At 62.6% G+C, this 25,651-nt stretch overlaps 1 protein-coding gene across 2 annotated transcripts in view; it reads left to right on the top strand.

The window, feature by feature from the left end:
• Positions 1 to 21,543, top strand: part of CACNA2D2 (calcium voltage-gated channel auxiliary subunit alpha2delta 2) — a 413,205-nt gene extending 391,662 nt beyond the window's left edge. Inside the window, exons 25-39 of one of the 2 annotated variants that reach the window (XM_075939506.2) lie at positions 464 to 561; positions 2,887 to 2,977; positions 3,524 to 3,586; positions 3,699 to 3,802; positions 5,671 to 5,769; positions 6,181 to 6,275; positions 6,882 to 6,929; positions 7,798 to 7,869; positions 8,169 to 8,321; positions 10,145 to 10,197; positions 11,675 to 11,730; positions 12,087 to 12,210; positions 15,876 to 15,985; positions 16,642 to 16,730; positions 17,768 to 21,543. In XM_075939506.2, the coding sequence (XP_075795621.1) occupies positions 464 to 561; positions 2,887 to 2,977; positions 3,524 to 3,586; positions 3,699 to 3,802; positions 5,671 to 5,769; positions 6,181 to 6,275; positions 6,882 to 6,929; positions 7,798 to 7,869; positions 8,169 to 8,321; positions 10,145 to 10,197; positions 11,675 to 11,730; positions 12,087 to 12,210; positions 15,876 to 15,985; positions 16,642 to 16,730; positions 17,768 to 17,896 (1,384 nt within the window). In that variant the 3' untranslated portion in view covers positions 17,897 to 21,543. The remainder of the gene's footprint in view (positions 1 to 463; positions 562 to 2,886; positions 2,978 to 3,523; positions 3,587 to 3,698; positions 3,803 to 5,670; positions 5,770 to 6,180; positions 6,276 to 6,881; positions 6,930 to 7,797; positions 7,870 to 8,168; positions 8,322 to 10,144; positions 10,198 to 11,674; positions 11,731 to 12,086; positions 12,211 to 15,875; positions 15,986 to 16,641; positions 16,731 to 17,767) is intronic. The other variant, XM_075939507.2, reaches the window with a different exon arrangement.
• The last annotated feature ends 4,108 nt before the right edge of the window (positions 21,544 to 25,651 follow it).

Raw genomic sequence — 25,651 nt, 5'->3', positions numbered from 1 at the left:
CCCTCGGTGACGTTGACAAGCCCGGAGGGTCGGGGCTGTTACCAGCCTGCTCCTGGGGTGTTGGAGGGCCTGGCTGAGCGGGGACCCAGCCAGCCAGCAGCCGTCCCTGGCCTAGAGTGGATGTGGCTGCCAAATCAGCTGTCTCCACTGCAGTTGGCGCGTCACCCTTTCGGACACTTCCCGTGGGGCGGGGCCGATGGGGCGGGGCAGCCTGAGCACACGGGGTCTGGGGGGACGCACGTGCCTCCACACAGCCCTGCCGGCCTCCTGGGGGGGATGCGCATCCCCCGAGTGTCCCGCAGGCACCTGCTCCCCGGCCCCGCTTCACGCACGCCTACCTATGCCCCTGTCACCTCCGCCCCACAGCCCGGGCACCCCCAGCATTGCCCCGTTCTCAGCGGGAGGAGAAGGGCCGTCCCTTTTTCCGCCTTCCAAACGCCAAATCTTTTCACCCTCATCCCAGAGAATATTGCAAAGACCTCGACCTGTCGGACAACAACACGGAGTTCCTGGAAAACTTTATCGCCCTCATGGAAAAGGTGACCCCCGACTCCAAGCAGTGTAAGTAGCGGGGCCAGCTGGGCAGAGCGGGCCTGGGCTGCGGGGGGGTCGGGACGGGTCACAGCAGGCTGGGGGGATGAACACGGGAGATGCTGTTAATGAGGCCCATGGAGACTGGCAGCGCCAAGGGCAGCTGGCCCAGCAGGCTGGGACACAAGCCATTGACATCTGGCAGGGGCCACGGGGCAGGGTGGAGGGGCACTGGCAGGGGCCGCAGGGCAGGGCGGAGGGGCACTGGCAGAGGCTGCAGGGCAGGGCGGAGGGGCACTGGCAGGGGCCTCAGGGCAGGGGGTCATTGGCAGGGGCCACAGGGCAGAGGGGCACTGGCAGGGCCTCAGGGCAGGGGGTCATTGGCAGGGGCCACAGGGAAGAGGGGCACTGGCAGGGGCAGAGGGGCACTGGCAGGGGCAGAGGGGCACTGGCAGGGCCTCAGGGCAGGGGGTCATTGGCAGGGGCCACAGGGAAGAGGGGCACTGGCAGGGGCAGAGGGGCACTGGCAGGGGCAGAGGGGCACTGGCAGGGCCTCAGGGCAGGGGGTCATTGGCAGGGGCCACGGGGCAGAGGGGCACTGGCAGGGGCCGCAGGGCAGGGCAGGGCGGAGGGGCACTGGCAAGGCGGAGGGGCACTGGCAGGGGCCGCAGGGCAGGGCGGAGGGGCACTGGCAGGGGCCGCAGGGCAGGGGGGCATTGCCAGGGGCCTCAGGGCAGAGGGGCACTGGCAGGGCGGAGGGGAACTGGCAGGGCCGCAGGGCAGGGGGCCATTGGCAGGGGCCACAGGGCGGAGGGGCACTGGCAGGGGCCGCAGGGCAGGGTGGAGGGGCACTGGCAGGGGCCGCAGGGTGGAGGGGCACTGGCAGGGCCGCAGGGCAGTGGGGCATTGCCAGGGGCCGCAGGGCAGGGGGTCATTGGCGGGGCCACAGGGTGGAGGGGCACTGGCAGGGCGGAGGGGCACTGGCAGGGGCCGCAGGGCAGGGGGTCATTGGCAGGGGCCTCAGGGCAGAGGGGCACTGGCAGGGCCGCAGGGCAGGGGGTCATTGGCAGGGGCCGCAGGGCAGAGGGGCACTGGCAGGGGCCGCAGGGCAGGGGGTCATTGGCAGGGGCCGCAGGGCAGAGGGGCACAGGCAGGGGCCGCAGGGCAGGGGGTCATTGGCAGGGGCCGCAGGGCAGTGGGGCACAGGCAGGGGCCGCAGGGCAGGGGGTCATTGGCAGGGGCCGCAGGGCAGAGGGGCACAGGCAGGGGCCGCAGGGCAGGGGGTCATTGGCAGGGGCCGCAGGGCAGAGGGGCACAGGCAGGGGCCGCAGGGCAGGGGGTCATTGGCAGGGGCCGCAGGGCAGGGGGTCATTGGCAGGGCTACAGGGCAGGGGGTCATTGGCAGGGGCCACAGGGCAGGGGGTCATTGGCAGGGGCCGCAGGGCAGAGGGGCACTGGCAGGGCTACAGGGCAGGGGGTCATTGGCAGGGGCCGCAGGGCAGGGGGTCATTGGCAGGGGCCGCAGGGCAGAGGGGCACTGGCAGGGCTACAGGGCAGGGGGTCATTGGCAGGGGCCGCAGGGCAGAGGGGCACTGGCAGGGCTACAGGGCAGGGGGTCATTGGCAGGGGCCGCAGGGCAGGGGGTCACTGGCAGGGGGCACAGGGCAGGGGGTCACTGGCAGGGGCCACAGGGCGGAGGGGCACAGGCAGGGGCCACAGGGCAGGGGGTCACTGGCAGGGGCCACAGGGCGGAGGGGCACAGGCAGGGGCCGCAGGGTAGGGGGTCACTGGCAGGGGCCACAGGGTGGAGGGGCACAGGCAGGGGCCACAGGGCGGAGGGGCACAGGCAGGGCCGTGCAGGGAGAGCCGAGGCCTGGGCTAGCTGTAGGTCAGGACTAGACCCCTTGGCAGCGATGCCTGCCTGTCTGCTGGCTGCCCGGAGTCCCTGCCCTGCTCACCCTGCCCTGGCCCCGTGGCTCCATGGGTGCGGCCCAGCGGTGCGCGTGTCCCGGGCCGCTCAAGGAGGGCGCTCGGTGGTTCGGGGAGCTGCGCCGCTGGCTGCCACGCGGGAGCCCCGAAGTCAGGGCCTGCCGGGCCCTTCTCCAGCCCCAACTCCCTCGTGGCTGGGGCAGGACAGCTTGGGAGCCACGGAAGAGCCCACATCCTGCTTCCATGGCTTGTGCCGGGATCCAGCTGCCAGGACAGCCCAGAGAGGGGCGCTGGGCACAGGGAGGAAAGGCAGCCGGAGGGCGAAGGGACCCCTCCCTCCTGCACCTGGGGCGGGGCCCCTGGGCAGGAAGCTGGGCAGGTTGGGAGGCTCCGAGCCTCCCTGATCTCCCCCCCGTTGCTTTCCAGGCGACAACTTCCTCCTCCACAACCTGATCCTGGACACGGGCATCACGCAGCAGCTGGTGGACAGGGTGTGGAAGGACCAGGACCTCAGCACGTAGGCACAGCCCCATGGCCGGGGCCAGTCCAGCCAAGCCCCTGGGGCCAGGGCCCACCTGGGGCCCCAGCTGGGAGGCAGGGCCCTGCGGGAAGGGGCCCTGGAGCGCGGGCTGGGGACAGTACCAGCCTCAGAGGCTGTGACCTCAGAGCCATTCGCCAAGCGAGACTCCAGCCGCCCCCGGCCAGGTTTCAGAGCGAACGCTGGTGCTAACGGGCGCCTCCCAGTGGCAGACAGGGCACTGTGCGAGGAAGCTCACAGCCCCTGGAGGCTGGCGTGGGCCCATTGCTCTAACGGCGTGCACTCCTCGAGCCGGGCCCTGCTGTGGGGAGCGCTGAGCCCCCAGCCCCCAAACGCCCCCAAGCCAAGGCAGACGCACAGGGACTCCGCGGAGCAGTCGCTTTGCCGTGGCAGATGCCCAGAGGCCCTGGTGACGGGCAGGAGGGAGAGCCCCGAGCGGGAAGTGAGGGCAGTGCTGGGGGGGTAGGGAGCCCGGGCCCCTCTGGCCAGCAGTCACGCCCCGCGCTCCTGTCCGTCTCCCTGCAGGTACAGCCTCCTGGCCGTGTTCGCAGCCACCGACGGCGGCATCACCCGCCTTTTCCCTAACAAGTAAGTGGCCTCCAGGCCCCGGTGGCCCCCGCCCGGTCTGCCTGCGGGTGGCACCGCAGCACACGGCCCCACGGACGGCCCCGCTGACCCGGGGCGCTTCTCCCCCCTCCAGAGCGGCCGACGACTGGGACGAGGACCCCGAGCCCTTCAATGCCAGCTTCTATCGGCGGAGCCTGGACAACAAGGGGTACATCTTCAAACCACCCTACCGGGAGCGTGAGTACCGCCCTGCACTGGCACGGCAGGGGCGCGCCCAGCCCCGCCCACCCCCTGGAGCCCCCTGGGCTCAGCGGCTTTGCAGAGGGGAGAGAGCAATGGCTCTCGGGGCCTGGAGCTGCAGGCCCTGCCTAGGGAACATGCCTGAGATCTGGCCCTGGGCAGCTTCCCCTCTTGGGATCTGCAGGTTCAATCCCCTGGTGCGTTGCACAGGCATTTTGCACGAGTGTCACCCGCCGGTGGCGAGGAGCCCTCTCCTGGAGCTGGGAATGGTGAGCAAGGTGCCCAGCAGTACAGGGCCTGCAGCATCCCTCGGCCAGGCTGCAGGCACCGGTGCTGGAGAGCCGGGAGGCATTCCTGCCGCCCACGCTGCAGGGAAGATGGTCGTGGACAGAGCAAGGTGCCCGGATGCTTGTTGGTGCTTCTGCAGCGTCCCGGCGGATCCGTGGGCTGGAGCAATCGGAGGCTTAGGAGACTTTTCAGCTTAGAAAAGAGGAGACTGAGGGGGATACAATAGGGGTCTATAAAATCATCACTGGTGTGGAAAAATGAGTAAGGAAAAGTTATTGACTTGTTCCCATAGCTCAAGAACTAGGGGTCACCAAATGAAATGAATAGGCAGCAGATTTCAAACAAACAAAGGGAAGTGTTTCTTCTTGCAGCACACAGTCAACCTGTGGAACTCCTTGCTAGAGGATGTTAGGAAGACCAGGACTTTAACAGGGTTCAAAAAAGAACCAGGTAGATTCATGGTGGTTCGGTCCATCAGTGGCTGTTAGCCAGGCTGGGCAGGGAGGGTGTCCCTGGCCTCTGTTTGTCAGAGGCTGGGAATGGGCGAATGGTGCTGGGGTATCTGGCATTGGCCACTGTCGGCAGACGGGACACTGGGCTGATGGACCTTTGGTCTGACCCAGTCTGGCCGTTCTTGTGTTCTTAAAGTAAGGCAGTGTGGGACCATTCCTGGTGGGGCAGGGCAGGACCATTCCCCGGGGGCGGGGTGGGGCAGAACCATTCCCCAGGGGCGGGGCGGGACCATTCCCCAAGGAGCAGGGTGAGGCAGGACCATTCCCCAAGGGGCAGGGTGGGGCAGGACCATTCCCCGGGGGTGGGGTGGGGCAGGACCATTCCCCAAGGGGCGGGGTGGGGCAGGACCATTCCCCGAGGGGCGGGGTGGGGCAGGACCATTCCCCGGGGGCAGGGTGGGGCAGGACCATTCCCCGGGGGGCAGGGTGGGGCAGGACCATTCCCCGAGGGGCGGGGTGAGGCAGGACCATTCCCCGGGAGTGGGGGGCAGGACCATTCCCCGGGGGGCAGGGTGGGGCAGGACCATTCCCCGAGGGGCGGGGTGAGGCAGGACCATTCCCCGAGGGGCAGGGTGGGGCAGGACCATTCCCCGGGGGTGGGGTGGGGCAGGACCATTCCCCGAGGGGCGGGGTGGGGCAGGACCATTCCCCGGGGGGGGGGGCAGGACCATTCCCTGAGGGGCAGGGTGGGGCAGGACCATTCCCCAAGGGGCAGGGTGAGGCAGGACCATTCCCCGAGGGGCAGGGTGGGGCAGGACCATTCCCCAGGGGTGGGGTGGGGCAGGACCATTCCCCGAGGGGCAGGGCAGTGAATTCTCCATCACTGACAACTCTCAAGCCCAGCCCGGATGGTTTCCAAAAGGGGCAGTGGATGGTTCCGGGGCAGGGCTCTGGCTCTGGTACCCAGGGGCCCAGACGAGATGATCACAAAGGTCCCATCTGGCCTTGGATTCTGTACGTCTCAGACACTTCCCGGGATGGAGCCTGGCCCCCCGCCGACGGGCCTTCCCAGGTGATCCCTGCGTCTCAGGTGGCCTCAGTCTCCCTCCCGTCTCGTCCCCACAGCCGGTTTCCAAGGCCTGGAGCTGGAGAACAACACCATCGGGATCCTGGTCAGCACGGCCGTGGAGCTCAGCATCGGCGGGCGGACCCTGAAGCCAGCAGGTCCGGGTGCCTGGGGAGATGTCTGAGCCCCTGCCCGCGAATCCCATGGACTGTCCGGGCCCAGCCTGTGGGGACACCCCTCTGTCCCGCCCTGGGCTCTCTCTCAACCCCGGCGCAGTGGGTCTCCCCCTTTCGCGCCAGTCGGGCCTGCAGGGCTGCCCCAGTGAGCTCCCAGCTCTAGGCTGAGATCTCTGTCCCATCGATGCGGGGCGGCCCCCGTCTGGTTCCACCCCCTCCCTCTGGCTCCGGGGGAAGTCGCAGGCTGATCCTGAGCCTTCAGTCCCACTGAGTCCAGCCCCTGTGATTTAGCACCTGGGGCAATGCTGGGCGGCCACAGGGAGCGCCCGGGCCCGGGGCGGGAGGGAAGGAGCCACTCGGTGCCCGTCCCACGCCCTCCTTCCCTCTCCCCAGTGGTTGGCCTGAAGCTGGACCTGGAGGCTTGGGCTGAAAAGTTCAAAATCCTGGCAAGCAATCAGACAGACCGGGATCAGATGGGAATGCGCCGGGTGAGTGACTCCCGCCAGCCGCCCTGCCCCTCCGCAGGCTGGCTCCCCCTTTCCCCATCCCCTCCGTCCTCCGCAGGCTGGCTCCCCCTTTCCCCATCCCCTCCGTCCTCCACAGGCCGGTTCCCCCTTTCCCCACCCCTCCGTCCTCCGCAGGATGGTTCCCCCTTTCCCCACCCCTCCGTCCTCTGCAGGCCGGTTCCCCCTTTCCCCACCCCTCCGTCCTCCGCAGGCCAGTTCCCCCTTTCCCCACCCCTCCGTCCTCCGCAGGCCGGTTCCCCCTTTCCCCACCCCTCCGTCCTCCGCAGGCCGGTTCCCCCTTTCCCCACCCCTCCGTCCTCCGCAGGCCGGTTCCCCCTTTCCCCACCCTCCGTCCTCCGCAGGACGGTTCCCCCTTTCCCCATCCCCTCCATCCTCCGCAGGACGGTTCCCCCTTTCCCCACCCTCCGTCCTCCGCAGGACGGTTCCCCCTTTCCCCATGGCGGGGCCCAGCCAGAAGGGGCTGGGACGCAGTCATTGACAAAATGGCTGCAGGTGGTGGGCCGTCGCCCCCCCTTGCTTCTGTGCTTACGACTGTCCTTCCTCCTTTTGGCTTGCTCCGATGGCCAGTGCGACCCCACCACGAGCTGCGAGATGGACTGTGAGGCCAACAACAAGGTGAGCGGAGGGACGGGGCTCCGGAGGGCAGCTCCCCCCTTACCCAGCCGCCCCCCGGCTCTGCCCTGGGCTGTGAGCGCCGAGCGTGACTGTTGCTGAGCGTGCGACCAGCGCCCTGGCGTTCGTGGAGGCGCCATCCCCGTCCCTTGGAATTGCCAATCAACCCGGTCGCCTTGCAGGACTCCTGCTGCCACGCAGCACGCCCCTGTCTGCCCGACCGCACGGAGGCAGTGCTGCCCAATGGACGGAGCACCGGGCTCTAGCCCCACCTCCACCAGCTGGGTGATGGGGCAAGTCGCCGCCCCTCCCCCAGCTCTAACATGGAGCTAGTGCTCCTGTGGGAGGAGCGTTGGGCGCTCCTGCTGAGAGACGCTGGGCGCAGGGATTCTGGGGGCTCGCCGCAGGGGCCAGAGAGCCCACCGAACGTCTTGGCTCCCAAACCAGGAGCCCCGGGGCACCTTCCAGATGAGCAGCTTGAGTTGGGCATCCGCGTCACGGGGCAAAGGAAGCAGAGGCGGGTAGACACATGCCGGTCCCTTCCCCTCCCCGTCCCTGGCCAGTCCGGCGTCCCCCCGCAAGTCCATTTCCATGCAGATTTGATAAGGCTTGGTCCGTCCCCTGCGCCCCGCTGAGCGCCCCCCACCCCACCCGAGCGCCAGCCTCTTCACGCGTGGAGGCCGCAGCGCCTTCAGGGAGAGCCCTGGGGAGCGGGCACTCTGGGGGGGGCTGACTGACCTCGCCATGTTTCCCGCGATTCCCCTGGAAACTTGTGGGCCTGCGCCTGTGGGCAGCGCCGGCCCCTGCCCTGGGCCTGGCTGCCTGGAGCACGGCGCGGCCTGGCTCAGACCGGCGCGGCCTCCTCTTGCAGGACCTCATCTGCGTGCTGCTCGACGACGGAGGCTTTCTGGTGCTCTCCAACCAGGATGACCACTGGTACCAGGTGAGCTGCAGGTCTGCCCCCGGCTGGGGAGGGGGTCTCGGCCTGGGATGCTGGGAGCCGACGGAAGAGAATCCCAGTCAGAGTGCCTGGCAGCCGGGGGCTCGGGCCCACGTGGCCTGGGGCTGGCAGCGGGGAGCTAATCGCGGTTGCCAGTGGCAACGGCGGGCACCCTGCTGTGCGGGGAGGGGGCCGGGGGCGTGGCGGGCACCCTGCTGTGGGGGGGGGGCATAGTGGGCACCCTACTGTGGGGGGGGCTCGCTTCCCACGCTTAGCACAGACCCTGCTGCCGTCTGTTCCAGGTGGGGAAGTTTTTCAGCGAGGTGGACGCGAACCTGATGTCGGCGCTCTACAACAGCTCCTTCTTCGCGCGGAAGGAGTCCTACGACTTCCAGTCGGTGTGCGCCCCGGAAGCCCAGAGCAACACGGGCGCCGCCCCCCGAGGGGTGTTCGTGGTGAGGGCCGGGCGCCCGACAGCCGGGCAGACAAACAGCCCTCGAGTGGCTTTCCCGTGGGGCCGAGCAGCCAACCGGAGCAACAAACATCCTCCCAGAATGCAACAGGAGAACACTGGCCGGCCCCCCTCAGCTGCCTGTTGGTCCCGAGGCTGGGGTGCTGCTCCGGCGTGCTCAGGGGCTCCCTCCTCTGCCTGTGGGGAGCGGCTCGTCTCGGGGCAGCCTCCCTGCTGGCTGCAGAGTCCGAAATAGCCTCCTGCACCTCGGTGCCTCTGCACCCGGCGTGGCTTTGCCGCCAGGCCGCGCTCTGCTCCCGTGCTGGGCCCAGCAGCGTGGCTGAGCCGTGGGAACCTCTGCTTGGCAGCGCTGGGGGGCGCGCTCTCGGGACATGCGGTGGGGGCGGGGGCGGGGCCAAGGCCCGTTAACAGCCAGCACCCAGCGGGCGTCTCACGGCGTTGCTGGAGCGCCTCCCAGGGGTGAGGTGTGGGGAGGACACCGGGTGGCGCCCCTCCCTGCCCAGTGTAGCCGTTCCCGGGGGGATCCCTTTGTCCCGAGAGCAGAGCCCAGCCCAGCTCGTGTTGAAAGGCAGGTGCCCCAGTGGAGCCCGGCGTCATGCCCGGGCAGTGAGCGAGCCCCAGGACCCATGATGGCCCAGCCTGCCCCTCCCGCCCCCCTTCTCCTGCGGGAGCCCAGAGCCACCCTGCCCTACCGTGGCTACCTCCTCCCCTGCCTCCTGTCTCCCCCAGCCCCGGAGTGCTGGGCAGGCAGGCAGGTGGTGCATGGCCCCTCCTGATCCCAGAGTTGTGGGCAGGCAGTGCCCAGACCCCTCCCTCCCCACTCGGCCCCACCCATCCCGAGTCCCGGTCCCAGCCCCGCCCAGCAAGCTTCCCGGAAGCGGAGACACCTGGTCTGCATAAGCTGGGGCAGCCAGCAGCGCACGGGGCGGGCCCTGGGGCAGAACACGGGCGGAGCCGCGGGGACTATCTGGATGGTGCAGCCTCCCCCGGCCAGCGGTCATGTGGTCTGCTCCCATGTCCTTGCCAGGTCATCGCGGCCACTACTCACAGGGTGCTCTAATGTCCCCGGGAAGAGCCATTGGCGCCGCCCCAGAGCGGCTGGGTGGGGAGCTGTCCAGGGACGCCTGTGGCAAATACAGCCCCTAGCCCACGGGCCCATAGCCCATCCCTGTGCACAAACAGCAGCAGCAGATTCAGCGACTCCGCACTTTCCCCATGGCCCCTCCCATGGCCCGTCTTGTGCGAAACCCCTCTCTCCCCCCAGACCCTGTCATGAGAGCACGATCCAGCTGCATAGGGGCTCGCACGGCTCTCTTCACAGTGCCGCATGTGTCTGTGTGTGTCTGTCTTTACCGAGCTGCGTCCGTCTGCCCACGTGCTGGGGAACCCAGCAGCTCTCCCAGACGCCTCAGCAGGGCCTCGCGCGCCCCCGGGAGGCGACAGGGAGCGGCCCCCGCACCGCGTGCTGCAGTGCATGGTGGGCCGGGGAGTGGGGAAGAGGGACCAGCCGCGCCAGTGACACAGGCCTGGGTAAGGAGTCGGCTCTGCTCTGTAAAAGAACAGGAGGTCCGCCCGCCACAGCCGGGCGCCGGCCCAGACCATGCATTAGCCCTGTGAGGGGCGGTCAAGAGCCGCTAACTGGCTGAAGCGCCCGCTAGGAGCAGTGCGGGAGACAAGCGCCAAGGGAGCCGTCTGTCCACGTAGCTCTAGCACACCCCTCCGAGGAGCGCGTCGCACCTCCTCTTGCGCTGCCCCCGTCCCTCGACGTGTTACCGTAGGGTCTCTCCTTCTCCTCTTTCGTTCCAGCCCACCATGGCGGATTTCCTGAACCTGGCTTGGTGGACGTCAGCCGCCGCGTGGTAAGTCTCCGTCTTCCCCAGCAGAGCCACACATGAGAGCAAGGAGGCTGCGGCGCCTCCGTCCTTGGGGTGTGTAAGGGCAGGTTACACACGCGCCTGTCAGGGCTGGCGGAGATCAGCGGTTCCCAGCCTTTTCGAGTGGACAGACCCTTTTCAATCTCTTACAATTTCCTGGCCCCCCTCCGTGGGGGAGAAAGAAAAGGCAAAGCAAGGATTGGCACCACTGCGGCGGGCCCGGTCCTTATTGAATACTTTCCACGGAGCCCCTGCAGTACCGGCGCAGACCACCAGGGGGCCGGGGCCGCAGGTTGGGAACCACTGGCGTAGATGCATAGTCCTTCCGGGAGGGCAGAGGGTGGGCTAGCGGCCCCTCGAGGTCCCTGCTGGCTCTGTGGTTCTTCATGCCACAGACCATCTCGTGGCCCTGCCAGATCCGTGGGGCTCCCACCACTCAGGCCCTGGGGCAGCCTCCTTTCCCCCTCACCTGTCTCAGGAGCGCAGACCATCCCCTGAGCTTCAGCCTGCGTCTCCATTCATCCATTTCCGCCCAGAGCTTGGGGCCGGTCCCCAGCTCACGTCCTTGGAGCTTGCGGCTTTCAGAGCAGTATCAGACACTCCCGTTGGTCGGCGCCTCTCTCTCTTACACACAGGCCTGCCCCGGGCACCATGTAGGCACGTCTCTGGGCGTGGAGCGAAAAGTCTCCACCGTGGAGGTCTAAAATTAGGCACTTACATAAGTGGCTTCCGTGACTCCAAGGCAGGGGCTGAGCCAGGCATGTCTGAAAACCAAACCACTCGTACTTTGGGGTCGAAAGCTGGCCTTTGGCCAACCACATGCGACCGTTTTGGCTCTAGGGCTTTCCACAGAGGTGTTCTGTGGGCCGTTAGCGGGACGCCCGTGTGCAGGGGTGTTTGGCGCACTCCGCCGTTGGAGAGGGCTGGCTGGCTGGCTCTTCCCTCTGGCTGGTGAGAGACGGAAAGAGATCATAGCCACCGGGCCATTAAGGCGGGCTCCTTCTGAGCACACGCTCGCTGCTGTAGGAAAACGGCCTTTTCGAGCAAACGGAACATTGTCTCTCGCCTGGCGTGCACCCGTTTCCGTTAGTTGCTTCTCTCTGAGCCGAGCACAACGGAGACCCAGCCCGAGGGCAGTGAGGGCTCTTAGCTTAGGACGGCTAGGCCTCTTTGGCTTTGACTGGATTAGCGGTGGAAGGGGGTGGGTTTCTTCCCCTGCCTTCGTGATGCGGTGCAGCTCAGAGCCAGGCAACCTAATCTCCCGCGTGGAGTGAGCAAGGTCTGCCTCTGGCTTCTGGCTTGCGAGCTGCTGGGCAGGCTGGAGTGAAGGGGTAAACCTGCCTGTACTAGTGCTCCCGCAGGGGGGACGTTACAGCCTATAGTTCGCCCAGAGCTGACCCTCGCCGTGTGATCTCACTGGCCCCTTGCGTCAGCTCAACGCTTCACTTTTCCCTTCCCAAAGGTCTTTGTTCCAGCAGCTCCTGTACGGCCTCACCTACAGCAGCTGGTTCCAGACAGGTAAGTCCAGCCCAGGCGGCCGCTGCGTGGGAGGGTTGAGTGGGGAGGGGGCAGTCAATGCCCAACCTAGGAATGGGGAGGAGTAAGCGGCTGAGCCAGGCGGCGTCACCAGCAGATCTGCCTCCAGCTGGCAGCTGCAGTCACCGTGCCCAAACCCGGCGCGGAGATTTCCAGGGTGCATCCTGTTGCTTTCCAGACGCTCACGCTGGGTATTTTGTGGCCAGCAAAGTCCAGTTTAGCTCTGGCAGCTGCTTCTAAGGGAATTCAAGGAGCGGGGCTCATTCGACAGGGTGGGAAGGAGGAGCCGGGGGTTCCTGCCTGCCGAGTCCCACCCTAACTCTTGTCCCCGGGGGCAGAGGAAGTCACAGCAGACAGCACGGAGTCCAGAGAGACCAGCTGCATCATGAGGCAGACACAGTATTACTTCAGCACCGTCAACGCCACCTACAACGCCATGATCGACTGTGGCAACTGCTCCAGGTGGGTGCGGCAGGGTCAGAGCCGCCGAGGATGCTGGCTGGGAAGCAGCACACAGCGTCCAGGGGGCATTGCCCAGCTAGAAACGCGGCTTCGGTCGCCAGGAGAGGAGCGTGGGCGCCTGGGGAGGGTCTTTCTCCTACCAAAGGGTCCTGTTCGAAGCAAAGCAAAGCCGCTGATTGAGTTGCGGCTGGCTCAGGCCCCCTGCCAAGAAGGCTCCGTCTCGGCTTTCCACTCCAGCTGCTTCTCCTTGGGCACAGCCCTGTCACGGCTCAATCTCCCAACCTGACACTCTGCAGGCAGAGTTGGGAGGCCGGCAAGCAGAGTGACCACTGCAAAAATCTGGCTGTGATTCCTAGAGACAAACTTATTCAGTCTCAGTCCACCTGAGATTTAAAAAAAAGACAAGACTGGTTCCTTGCTGCCACCACCCAAGTGATTCCAAGAAAATATAAAAATAAACTTTTTTCCGGGAAAGAGATCGCTTGGAAATCCCCTTCCTAAGGTAAAGCTTCCTTCCTCCCCCAACCTCCGTTGGCTTGAAGTTGGGAAAAACAGGGAATCCACAGACACCAATAGACTCTGCCATTATAACGAGGCACTTAGTCCTAAGGACACAACAATCAACCAATACCGGTTAATTAGAATAAAAAGAAAACTCTTTCATTATCAAAACCGAACTACTGTTGCAAGCATAGTACATTGGCTAGGTGGAAAATAGCCACAATTTGATATAGATACTCAGGGAAGGTCCCTGGGCTGTAATCCTTAGTTACAAAAGAGAAAACAATTAGCCAGCTCAGCCATGACTTCCAAATCCCCAAACAAGGAAAACAATAAACCCTCTAAACTTTTCCCTGTTTACACATTTCAAGAGAGAGAAAGCGTCTCCCGTCTCCCGCAGTCCCTGGGAGATATCGCACTGAGCTCAAACAAAGGAGAGAGAAAAACCCCTCTTTTCCCGTTGGAAATTCCTACCTGCATTGTTATCAGCTGATTACCCGACACCTTTGCTAGGTACCTGAGTTAACCCCTTAGTCACCGGGTGCTGGTCATGACACACCCCTGGAACAAGCCCAGCAGTGTGGGCGGAGCCGTGCGGCAGCCGGCAATGAGCACACAGTGGCTGAACGTCTCGAGTGCAGGGGCAGGTCTGGAGCCAAACGCTTTGTGCTTCCGGATCCCGCAGGATCCCAGGCGGCTGCTAGACGTCACTGCCAGGGTTTGCGTGGTGTCTTGTGTTGCATCTGGCTGCTGAGGGCCTGAGCCATCCATAGACACTCAGACAACTCCAGCCAGAAAGCCCCCTGGTGGGAGCACTGGGGCCTGGGGGAGGGACTTTCTCTTCCCCGTCAGGTCCTTTTTTAATTCAGGAGGCCTAGGGCTCAGGAAAGGCAAGCCCTAGCCCCGCCCCTTCCACCCAAGTCCCTGCCCCTGGAGCCAAGCCCCACCCACCCCAGCCCAATCCTTCCTGGCCACCTGGAGGGCCAGGGCTGCCGTACCCCGGCCCCAGGCTTTCCGGCAGCCGGGACATGAAGGCAATTTTGGGAAGGCAGCACCTTCCCCCTTCCTATGTTACCAGGTGCCTTCGGCCTAGCGCTTCTAAATGCTGGTGTGTTTTATACCGGGCCAAACCCAAACCTGGCCCAGTGTAAACGAGAGCAGAATTTGTCCCACGATCACTGTAGCTGACCCTAATGCAGCCCCACCGGCCAGGGGCCCGTTCCGACCTGGCCGGGGACCCAGGTTGCTCAGTTCCAAGCAGAGGAATATCTCAGTGGGCAGCCGCATCCTGCTCCATGGTGCCCAGTGTGGGCGGGGCCCTGCGTCTCCTGCTAAAGGGACACGTCGCCCTTGGTGGGGCAGTACCGGGGCCCCCGGCTGGCTCTGCAAGAACCGCCAGGCCAAGAGCCCTGGGTGCGCATGGACTAGTGCTGATCAGCCATGCCCAGGTAGAACGGCGACCCCCCCGGCCTGTGTCATTCCCACGCCTGCTGAGAAGGGCCAGGAGGATGCTGGGGTTGGGCTGCAAAAGCGACTGTCCCCTCCACAGCTGTTGTGGCCCTGATCTGATCCGTGGCTCTTTCTAGAAATGGCCCCTCGCAATGACGTTGTACCGCAACCCCCGCAATTGCTGGGCAGACAGTCCCCAAGGGCTCTGAGCTGGACATAAGACCATCAGAATGGCCAGGCTGCGACAGACACACAGTCCATCTCGCCCAGTGTCCTGTCTGCACACAGCAGCCAGTGCCAGGTGCCCCAGGAGGAGTGACTAGAACAGGGAATCATCACACGATCTCTGCCTTGTCACCCATTCCCAGCCCCAGACAAACAGACTAGGGACACCATTCCTACCCAGTCTGGCTAGTAGCCATAGATGGACCTAACCTCCATGAATCTATCTTGTTCTTTTTTGAACCCTGTTAAAGTTCTGGTCTTCACAACCTCCTCTGGCAAGGAGTTCCACAGGTTAACTGTGCCCTGCATGAAGAAAAACTTCCTTTGGTTTGTTTGAAACCTGCTGCCTAGTAATTTCATTTGGTGACCCCTAGTTCTTATATTGTGAGAATAAGTAAATAACTTTTCTTTATTCACTTTTTTCACACTAGTCATGATTTTATAAGACTCTATCCTATCCTCCCTTTGTCTCCTCATTTCTATGCTGAAAAGTCCCCGTCTTTTTAATCTCTCTTCCTGTGGGACCCGTTCCAAACCCCTCATAATTGCAGTTGGCCTTCTCTGAACCTTTTCCAATGCCAAGAGATCTTTTTGAGATGAGGCTACCACATCTGTGACCTCCCCTCTAACGTCCACAGCGCAGCTTTACACCTGAGGCCTCTCAGCCAAGAAAGGAAGGAAAAGAGAGAAGGAAGGAAAGAAAAAGAAGAAAGGAAGGGAGGGAGGAAGGAAGAGAGAGAAAGAGAAGGAAGGAAGGAAAAGGAAGGAAGAGAATGAGATGGAAGAAAGAAGGAAGAGAAAGAGAAGGAAAGAAGAAAGGAAGAGAGTGAGAAGGAAGGAAGAGAAACAGAAGGAAGGGAGGGAAAAGGGAAGGAAGGAAGAGAATGAGAAGGAAGAGAGGAAAAAGGGAAGGAAGAGAACAGGAAGGAAGGGAAGAAAGGAAGAGAAAGAGAAGGAAGAGAGGAAAAAAGGGAAGGAAGGAAGAAAAAGAGAAGGAAGGGAGGGAAAAGGAAAGGAAGGAAGAGAAACAGAAGGAAGGGAGGGAAAAGGGAAGGAAGGAAGAGAATGAGAAGGAAGAGAGGAAAAAGGGAAGGAAGGTAGAGAAAAGGGAAGGAAGAGAACAGGAAGGAAGGGAAGAAAGGAAGAGAAAGAGAAGGAAGAGAGGAAAAAAGGGAAGGAAGGAAGAAAAAGAGAAGGAAGGGAGGGAAAAGGAAAGGAAGGAAGAGAAAGAGAAGGAAGGGAGGAAGGAATTAATTGCGCTGGGCTGAACAGGGCCACTGGTGGGGGTGATCGCTTTGGACATGACCTTTCCTTGGCGTCCCTTCCTGACCATACTTGGGAGGCCACCAACATGGAGGATGTGGAGACCCGAGGTGGCCCTTGGGGCTGGGGCCAAGCCAGCTGTGCCCAGGAAGAGGCACACTCATGGCGGCTGGGCTAGCAGGCCTTGGTCTCTGGGCCTCAGGCTAATCGGTGCCCCCCTCCCTCAGGCTGTTCCACGCCCAGAGGCTCGCCAACACCAACCTGCTCTTCGTGGTGGCAGACAAGCCGATGTGCAGCCAGTGCGAGTCCACCAAACTCCCTCAGGCAGAGACTCGAGGTATCCTTTGCGGGCTGCCCCCGCCTCAGGCCACTGGAGAGGAGAGGCACCTTTCTCCCGACTGCTGAGACAAGGTGGGATCCACCCTGCCCTGCGGGCCAGCACAGGGCCACACACCTGCCTCCCCCTCAAGCCCACGGAGATCTCTAAGTGCAGGACCCCCCCCAGCCCCAGTGCCTGAGAGACAGCTCACACGCCCCTCCGCTCGACTCCCTTGCAGCTGGCTGTGCCTGCCCTGCTTGGCCCCAGCTCCTCCTCCTCCGGGCCCGCACCCCAGGAGTGTTAGAAACCCAGGGGACTCCAGAGGGCCTCCAGCCAGGTGCCTGGGGAGGGAAGGGTTAGGGAGCCAGAATTGTTGTCCTGGGGGCAAGAGGAAATCAAGGTGACTGGACCGAAGGCTTCAAAGTCGGGAAAGGGGTCGAGAAGGATGGGTGGCGAGACACCGTTCCTGCCAGAGACGTGTTCAGACCCTCCGAGCGGGGAGAACATCATGGGAGGCCTCTGTCCTTCCCTCACCACGGGGCTGAGAAACCCCTGCATCCCGGACGGCCTCCTGTCCCTTCACTTAACCCCTCCAGGCCGCCCCCCCCCACTTCTCGCCCCCCTGCCCTCCCCCCCCCCAGGTCTGCGCTGCCGCTTTTCCTTGACACGCAAAGCTCCGCCGAGAGATCCGAATCAGTGCGAGCTGGTGGACAAGCCCCGGTACCGGAAAGGCCCTCACATCTGCTTCGACTACAATGCAACGGTGAGCAGGGGGGTCGAGGCTGACACAGCGAATGCAGAGGAATCAGTGGGGGCCCGCAGAAGTAACCCCAGAACCTGATCTTTCCAGGCTTTGGTATAAAACTTCCCCTCCACCCTAAAAACCTAGATTTGGGGGATAAAATCCACTGCCACCGTCAAGTGCTTTTGAACCCCCAAACGGGTGGACACTTGAACCCAAGAGCTTGAAAAAGAAAAGAGAAAATACCAATTGCTGTCTGTGCGGTAGCTGCCCCCTTGTCAGAGGCCTGCAGATCCCACAGACATTTTCCAGGACACAGAACTGAACCAATACCCGGTTAATAAAAAAGAAAGAACTTTTATTACCAAAACAATACTCCTGTTGCAAGCAGAATTAAGGCGACTGGATGGTAAGAGTCACAAAATAATGAACTCATGGGGGATTCCCATGGGCTCAGGACTTAGTTACAGAAGGGGGGGGAGAAAACCATTTCTAACAGCACAGACATCAGATCCAAATTCCCAAACCATAAAGCAATAAAACCTAATGGATTTATCTAGACTTTGTCCTACTTACAGATGGTGAAGAGTCTTTTCTTGGAGAGAGACATGTCCTCTGTCCCCCTCAATACCTAGAGAGCAAACTGCTCAGAGACAATGGAGGGAAAACCCCAAAATTCCTTTGTCTCCGTTCGAAATCCCTATCTGCATTTCTATTGGCTGACTGCTACCTGGCTAGGTACAGTTAACCCCTTCGTCCCCAAGCTAGCACCTTGGATTATGACAAGGGGCACCGGGGCTCTGGATAAGTGGGACATGGCGGCAGCGGTGGGGAGGGAAAGCCAGGTTGCCGGCGGCTTGTTTTCTAAGGACACGCCCACCAGTTTGGAAACTCCTGAAGCAAGTGCGGGCGGAGGCCTATCAGTGGGCGTGGCCTATCAGCGGGCAGAAGCCTAATAGTGGGCGGGGCCTATCAGAGAGCAGGGCCTGCCTTTGCCCTGACTCGGGCGTGACGCCCCTGATCCCTGTGGAAACCCATCTCACCTTTTGTCTCCGCAGGAAGATACCTCAGACTGCGGCAGAGGGGCCTCCTTCAAACCCTCCCTCGGCGTCTTGTTCGCCCTGCAGTTGCTGCTACTCTACTTGACTGCCAGCCGCCAGCCTCTGCCCTTGGCATCTTGCCTTTAAAACATCCATCGGGTCCGACCCATCCATTTTTCTTTTGTTTAAAACCATCTCCATCCCCTCCAGGCGTGTTGGAAAAGGGCAACTTCTCATCCCGTCTGCTCTGGTTCCACCCTGGCTGTGGCTCATGCAGCCCTCCACTTGGGAGCCTGGAATATCCTTTCTTTCTGCTTTTGCTTTGCCTCCTGCCCTCTCCAACCTGGCCTTGCCTTCCTAGCGTCTCTGTGCAGCACGTTGGCAGGCCCTGAGCTCCAGCCAGACTTGGGGAAGCACAAGCCAGCTTGAGGCTTCTGTTCTTCAGACAGCGAGCGTCCTGGAGCTCTTGACTCCTCGGCCCCGTCCTCTCCCTTCCACTGAGCTGTTGGCCAAATCCGAAGAGCAGTGACCTGGTTTTTTGGTTCGGTTTCCTTTTTTTTTGTTTGTTTGTTTGTTTGTTTTGGGTTTTTTTGTTTTCCTGTTTTGTTTCCCTCATGGAACCCATGGAATTCTGGGAGGTTTTGTCGTTTCCATTGAGCGATTGTCTTACCATTTGGCTGTCTTAAAGTATTTCACCAGCGCCGGATTCCTCTTGTGTTTGAGCTAATCCGCTCGCCCACCCTGCCCATCCAAATGAAAACACAAAACAAAACGGAAGAGGAAGAAAATGGTGTTTTCTTGCCAAATCGAGACGAGTCTCGTTAACGTCTCAGCCAATCACCGGGGCGTCTTGAACTTCAAAAGCAACCGATGTCATAGTTTTATGGCGTCCGCATTTGCTTCTCCATGCCACCCACTCCCTCGGTGCGCTCCAATGCCGTCCCGTCCGAGTCTCACGTTACTTACATCCATCTTGTTCTGCTCTCCGAGTATTATGTTGTAGCCTGAGGATTTTAAAGCAGATCTTTCTACAGCTACTTTCCAAGGTTTTAGCCTCAAGAAGTACAAGTATTTATTGTCAGCAACAAGGACACACACACAAAAAAACTTGAATTGAATGTCATGGTCAGGATCGTGTATTTAACTCTGTAGCGGGGACATGGCGGGAGGACCCGAGCCTGGCAGAAGCCATTCGCGTGCATCATTCTGACTCTGGGGTACAGCAGGCGGACTGGCCGGGGCTAAGAGCTCCCTAGTGTGAGGGTATCTCTGAGGGACAACCGCGGCCTGGTAGCAGCTGTCCCTGGACACTTGGCAGGAAGATGAGCTAATAGGCCCAGCAAGGTTCAGCACCTCCGAAAATCCCTGACCTGACCCCCCGAAACGGGCCCCCAAAGGGAGAGTCGGGCCTCGCGCGCGGTGGCCGCGGGTGAGCCTGGCGAGGGGCGTGGGTGGCTCCCCTCAGGGCCCGTGTGCTGTCCGGAATCCCGCACAAGGGCAAGCAATGGTGACGGGTGGCGCAGGCAGAGGTAAGGCGCCAGGTGCAGCAGCAGCACAGGGATGAGCTGGCGCAATTCACACGCCATTCCCCGGCCGCCACTCAGAACGCCTGGGTGCGCGAGTCCTGGTGCCCGGAGCCCAGCGGCACCCAGATGTTGCGGGGGGAGAGAACACCTGCATCCGAGGGGCGCGCTAATGGGAAGATCCACACCTGGATCTTTTGAAATCAGAATCCCTGGTGGAGACGGCAGAGCAGCAGGCCTCAGGGCTGCTCCCGGAGCATGGGTGGGGTAAACTCATGCCATTGGGCACCAGCTCAGCTGCGCTTGTGTCTACTCGGCCCCCGTCTCGTCAGCCGGATAGCCCCTTTGCTTTGGGCGGGCGCTTGCAGGAACATCGGGAGGGGCCGCGCGGTGCAGGGCAGGGCAATGCGATTGCAGCTCCACGCAGTGTGACTGCAGCTCTGCAACGTGACGCACCTCCGGGCACTGGAATGCAGTGGTAGGAAAAGCAAGGTGGGTCCGTGGGGTGTGAGGCAGCTCTGAGCAGAGGGGTGCAGCTCAGTGCAACATGATGCACCAGCATGGAGTGCCACGACTCAGTGCAATGCCAGGCAGTGGAGTGGAGTGGAGTGGCGCAGCTCAGGGCAGTGCAGCAGTGCGATACAGCAGAGCAGCGTCATGCAGCTCAGTGCAAAGCAGTGCATTGGAGTGGAACAGTGCAATGTGATGCAGTGGAGCAGAGAGGTGCAACCCAGTGCGGTGATGCGCTGGAGCGGAGTTGTGCAGCTCAGGGCGATGCACAGAAACAGGGAAATGCAGCTGCAGAGCACAGAGCGGAGTCCATGCCATGCATTGAGAGAGGCCAGCTGCAAAGAGGCCTCTGGCACATTCGCTTCCCTTTTCATCCTGCGTTGTCCGGGCAGCAGGGCTGCCTGATGGCTGCGTTGTGAACGGGGCGGTCGAGTCCCCATGTGGATCCGGCGGCCGAATGCCTGAACAGGGCTGTCCCGCCAGACGCGTCGCTGCCTTGTCTGTGCCGTGCAGTGCTCCTGTAAGCGCAGGTGGGACCAGCCATCGCCGGCCTGCCCCCGGCTGCCGAGCTGTGCCAAATCGTGTGACTGCCACGTGGCGCGTGCCCACGTGTGGAAGGTCTGTGGTGAGGCCCTGCCCCGCCTGGTTTCCTTTCGTGTCACCCCACAGCTGGACTGCATCCCCCAGGACAAACCAGCCGGCGCCACCTTGCCCCCCCTCCCACCGTGTGTGTGCCTGGAGCCGGGAAACGGCCTGAATTTGCCTCCCCCGGTGGCTCGGTTGCCGGAATCCGCATTGTGGGAGCTGCTCCGTGCCCTACTGCAGGCTACCGCGGGGTATGGAGCACCCCGAGCACCGCAGGGCCCCGGGTCTCCCCAGAGCAGGGCAGCACCAGGCGGATCTTCCTCCCCGCCCGCTCGTACCTGCCGATTCAGCCCTCGTGGACCAGTCGGTCTTCAGCTTCATTACCCATAGCCTGGCCCGTTGGCCTCCATGGTGGGAGCCGCTTGCAGGGCCGGTCAGTGCCGGACACGTTTCTACCCTGGGTTTGGCACAGGGTGGCCCTGTCAGCGCTGGCCGGCCAGGCGGCATCGAGTCCCTCCAGGGCACCAGGGCACCATGCTGCCCAGCCTGGGGCCACACCCGGCTCTCTCCCACAAACCGGCTGTGTCCCGAAAGGAGACTTCAGCCCGCAGCGCCCTCGCCGTGCCCCACGGCCACCCTGGCACAACAGTGCTGTGCCCGCTGGGCAGAGCGCTTCCTGCCATCCAGCAACGGCACGCCCCCAACCGTGCGCACACATCCTCGTGCGCAGACACACCCCCTTGTACGCACAAGGGACCACGCTCTTGTGTGTTCCGAGCCAGACTCCGGCACATCCTAGCCCACGGGACACCCTCAAAACACACACACACACACACACACACACATTTTGCACCAGACTTGCCATCAGCCCCCACCCAGGAGCCGGGTAGGACCAATCCTAGCACCTGCCTCTCGCCCCGGCCCTCAGCTCGTGCCAGCGGCCGCGGGGCAGAGGGCACGCCGGTCACAACCATGCTGCTAGAGGGGGCTTCCCCTCCACCCCCAGCTCTCATTTCTCTGAAGGAAATCTTGGCAGATCCCCCCATTGCTGTAAGTGCCCCCGGCTGTGTGCCCGGCCCAAGCCTGGCTATCTCCCCGCCTGCAGAAATTGCAGGGAAGTCTCCTGGGGACGCGCCAGCAGGGCAGAGTGCAGGGGGTGGGACGGGGGTGGGTGGGGTAGGGGCAGGCGTTGGCCAGAGCAGAGTGCAGGGGGCGGGGGCAGGCGGTGTCCAGGGCAAAGTGCTGGGGGTGGGGGTGGGGACAGGCAGTGGCCAGGGCAGAGTGCTGGGGGTGGGGGTGGGGACAGGCAGTGGCCAGGGCAGAGTGCAGGGGATGAGATGGGCATGGGGGAGGGGTACTGTTGTCGAGGGCAGAGGATGGGGAGGCAGGTGCTGCCCAGGGCAGAGTGCAGGGGATAGGGGGCAGGAGCAGTCCATGGCAGAGGGCAGGGGATGCGGTGGGCATGGGGGGGGCAGGCGCTGCCCAGGGCAGAGGGCAGGCGGTGGTTGGGGCAGAGTGCAGGGGATGGGGGGCAGGAGCAGTCCATGGCAGAGGGCAGGGGATGCGGTGGGCATGGGGGGGGCAGGCGCTGCCCAGGGCAGAGGGCAGGCGGTGGTTGGGGCAGAGTGCAGGGGATGGGGGGCAGGAGCAGTCCATGGCAGAGGGCAGGGGATGCGGTGGGCATGGGGGGGGCAGGAGCAGTCCATGGCAGAGGGCAGGGGGCGCGTGGGGAGGTCGGGGGTGCCAGGGCTGAGCTGTGCCGAATACTCGCGCTGAGGCCGAGGGGCCGGTGAAGGGTTTGATGCACGTGCCGGACGCTGTGGCCTGGGGGAGGCAAAGGGGCTGAAGTGACACTGGCCATGGGGGCCAACTCAGGGCGGGCAGGAGACGGGGGACTGCTGACCCCTCCCGTCCCGCCTCGGGAAGGCGACCGGGGCTGGAGCAGCCTCATCTCCCCCTGCGATGCGCCGTCTCCGCGCCGGCTTGGGGGCTGCGCTGGCTGTTGATATCATCATCTTAGCTGTGTCCACGCCCGGCGCCTCCCCCGGCTGCCGGCTGCGGGCGCCCAGGGCTGCTGGCCCTCTGTCACCCGCCCTTCGTAATGCTTTTCTAACAGTACTTCAACTAAACCAAGGTGGGGGGAAGGGGGTGGGCAGGGGGATGCCACGGACCTTGCTGGTTTGACCTGTGGGGCGGGGGGAGGGAAGGGAGGTGATTCATTAATTAATGACTGGGTTAATTAATGGTCATTTTGCTTGTAGCTTTTTCAGTGTGTGTTTGGTTAAATGTCTCTGGGAAATGTGTTTTGAACAGATGGCTGGCTCTGTGTTACTGGGAGTCTGTGTAATTCTCTAGTCTAGGTAGGTGCTCATTTGAGAATAACAAACAAGCCTATACATAACTATAAATATATATATATTCTATTTTACGTTTAAAAAACTAAGAGAACAAAGCGAACCGCGAGGTAGTTGTTCTGCTGGGATCAAACCCTGACCATTCCTCATCCGGACCCTTTCTAGCTCATCATTCGAAAGGGTTGGGTTGGTTTTTTTTTTATTTGATTTTATTTTGGTCTCTTTTTTTTTTGTACAGAACAGTCAGAAAACTTAAAAAAAAAGACAAAAAACTTTGTAAAATATTGTGCGTGTGATTCCTTGTAAAATATTTTCAAATTGTTTATTACAGAGGATCCGTTATTAAATAATGTTCATATTTTCACTTCACTCCTGGTGGGGTCTTCTTAACTGGTTTTGAAGGGGAGGGAGTGGGGGGGCTGGATGCCCCATGTGATGAAATCTGTGGCTTTCTCAATGGATTTGGTGGCTCCTCTTGACTCTGGGAAGTTGGCCGCTCGGTGGAGAACGTTGTTATGGGAGGCCGTGCCCGGGTTCTCAGCTGGCAGTGGGCACGTGACTTCTGGGGGAGCCGACGCCAGCTGCCCCTTGCTAACCACGGGGCTCCAACATGGAGAATTCAAGAGGACATACCCGTCATTCAGTTACAGAAGGGTCCTATGGGAGGACGGGACTTCCCGGCATAGCCTGGCCGAGAGACTTGTCGGGGCTGGTGTTGTATCAGGGCGCGGGACCTGCTGCCCCAAGGCTGAATGAAGCAGCTTGCTCCCCCAAGACGGTGCTGGCCAGGGGAGCTGCTGTCCGTGTTCTCCAGCACTCGTGGCTGCTTGTTACTCATTGTGGCATTAGCCGGGTCTCCTAAGGAACCCAAGAGGCCTCCGAGATCTATCCTGCCACTCGCCTACTGCAGGCAGAAAGGAGCGTGGGTCACCTCCGCCAGCTACTGGCCACAGGGCGGTGATTCACAACCCCACATGGGCAGGTTCAATCTTCTTGTCTGTTCCGCATGTGCTGTGTGCGTGCCCACGGCTGCGCATCCCACTCGGTGTGGGACAAACGCAGGTAGGAACCGCAGCCCGTCCCTCAGCCAGGCACCTGGCTGGGGTGCATGAAGGGGTACAGAGCTCTCACAGTCCCAAGCTGTAACCCAGGGGGGTCCTGTTACCCTCTCCCGCACCCAAACTCTCCCCCAGAGCTTCTCCCACAGGGCTGCTGACGGAGCAGGGCAAAGGCAGCAGTTGCCCTGGGGACCAGTGATTTAAAGGCCCAGGGGCTCAAGGCATTTTAAATCGCCGCTGGAGCCTCAGAGGACACTGAGGCCTGGTTGGCTGGCGGGGTTGGCCAGTGGTTGGCTCCAGGTGGGGGGGAGGCCTGGCTGCCTCTAGCCTTGTCTGGTCAAGGACCCACGCTTTGTGGGGTGGCCCCCAGAGGCGAGCCCCCACCCATGGCCCAGGGTCTGGCAAAGTCTGTCACCAGCCCTAGTTCCTCACACACACACCCCTCCCGTGGCACCCAAACTCCCTCCCAGAGCCTCCAGGCGGGCAGGGCGTGGCCTCGGAAGGGGCAGGGCAGAGGGCGGAGCAAGGCTCTTGGGGTGGGGCACGGCCATTGACAACCCTACCAGGTGAGCACGAGGAGGCCCTGGCCATGCGGGAGGGGCGGGTCCAGCCAGCCCAGGTCCAGCACTGCCCAAACGTCAGGGGAACCGTGTCCACGGGGGTGCAGCTTGTGCATGGGGGTAGCTGGTGTGCCACATGGCTCCCAGCCACAGCAGTGAGCGGGTGGGCGGGCGCCGGGCAGTGCAGGGCCCTGAAGGCGCAGGGCCCATGAGAACTGCCTTGCCTTAAGGCCAGGCCTGTGTGGGGCCCCATCGGCTGTTCTGCCCTGGATCCCAGCGTTGCACTAAGCCACGTTCGTGATCCCGGGGCCCTGAGCTGTGGCTTCAGGAGTTGGGGGCGGACAGCGCTGCAGATGTGCCTTGCTGGGACCAACGTTTCCGCTGCCCACATTTAAGCAGCAGGGATACCAACCCCCCACCTGGGTTTGTACCGTGGTGCCTAATTCAGACTGGGAACCCCAGAGCGGCAGGGCCCTTTCGCACTTGGCCATCCGGAGCCACGCAGCCCACGGCGCTAGGGAAATAAAGCACAGGGACGGTCTCAGTGTCTCTTCCTTCCACGGGCTCATGAACATACGTGCAAGAGAATGTCACGTGCACACGAGGACACCGCACGCTCAAGATGAAGGACGTGCTTCGCACGTTGAGCTGCCCTCGGCTGTGATTGGTGGGACACAAGGGTGCCCTCGGCTGCGAATGGTGGGGTGCAGGCTGCCCACGGCTGATTGGTGAGAAGTCTGGGCCTCCTTCCTGGTGCCTGGTGAAATATCGAGGTGCTCAACACCAGTGCTTTGGAACAAAGGTGAGCACCCCAGTCACATTGCTCCTATGCGGAGAGGCCCAGCCATACGCGCCCGCAGGGAACCAGTCACCCTGCCCGGAGGGCCTCCTGTGCAGCTGGCCGGCATGAAGGAGCTCCTGGCAGAGTGAGGCCCGGCGGGCTGGGAGGAGCCCCTTGAGATCAGTCCCCACCAGGGCTTCCCCCTGTTCCTAGGAGGTGGGTGTCCCGATGCCCAGGTTTGCGGGGCTGCCATAGCATATGTCTGGGGTTACCTTAGGCAGCGGCTCTCGCACTTTTTGGCCTGTGGCCTACCTGGTTCTACACAGATCTTTCCTTGGACCACCAGCCAACCACCCATGACAGCAAAATGGGTGTAGGAGAGGGTGGGGTGTAGCGTCTAAGAGAGCGGATGGGGCAGGAGCGGGCTGAGGGTGGGAGTCGGTGGGAGGTTGGGTGCGGGAGCTGGGTGGGGGTGGGTGGGAGATTGGGTGTGGGAGCGGGCTGAGGGTGCGAGTCGGTGGGAGGTTGGGT

Source organism: Pelodiscus sinensis, chromosome 11 (genome assembly GCF_052426305.1).
Source record: "Pelodiscus sinensis isolate ZL-2025 chromosome 11, ASM5242630v1, whole genome shotgun sequence".
In the NCBI taxonomy this organism is placed as follows: Eukaryota; Metazoa; Chordata; order Testudines; family Trionychidae; genus Pelodiscus; species Pelodiscus sinensis.
The sequence above is the reverse complement of the archived record's forward strand: the minus strand, read 5'-3'. Positions and strand labels throughout refer to the sequence as shown.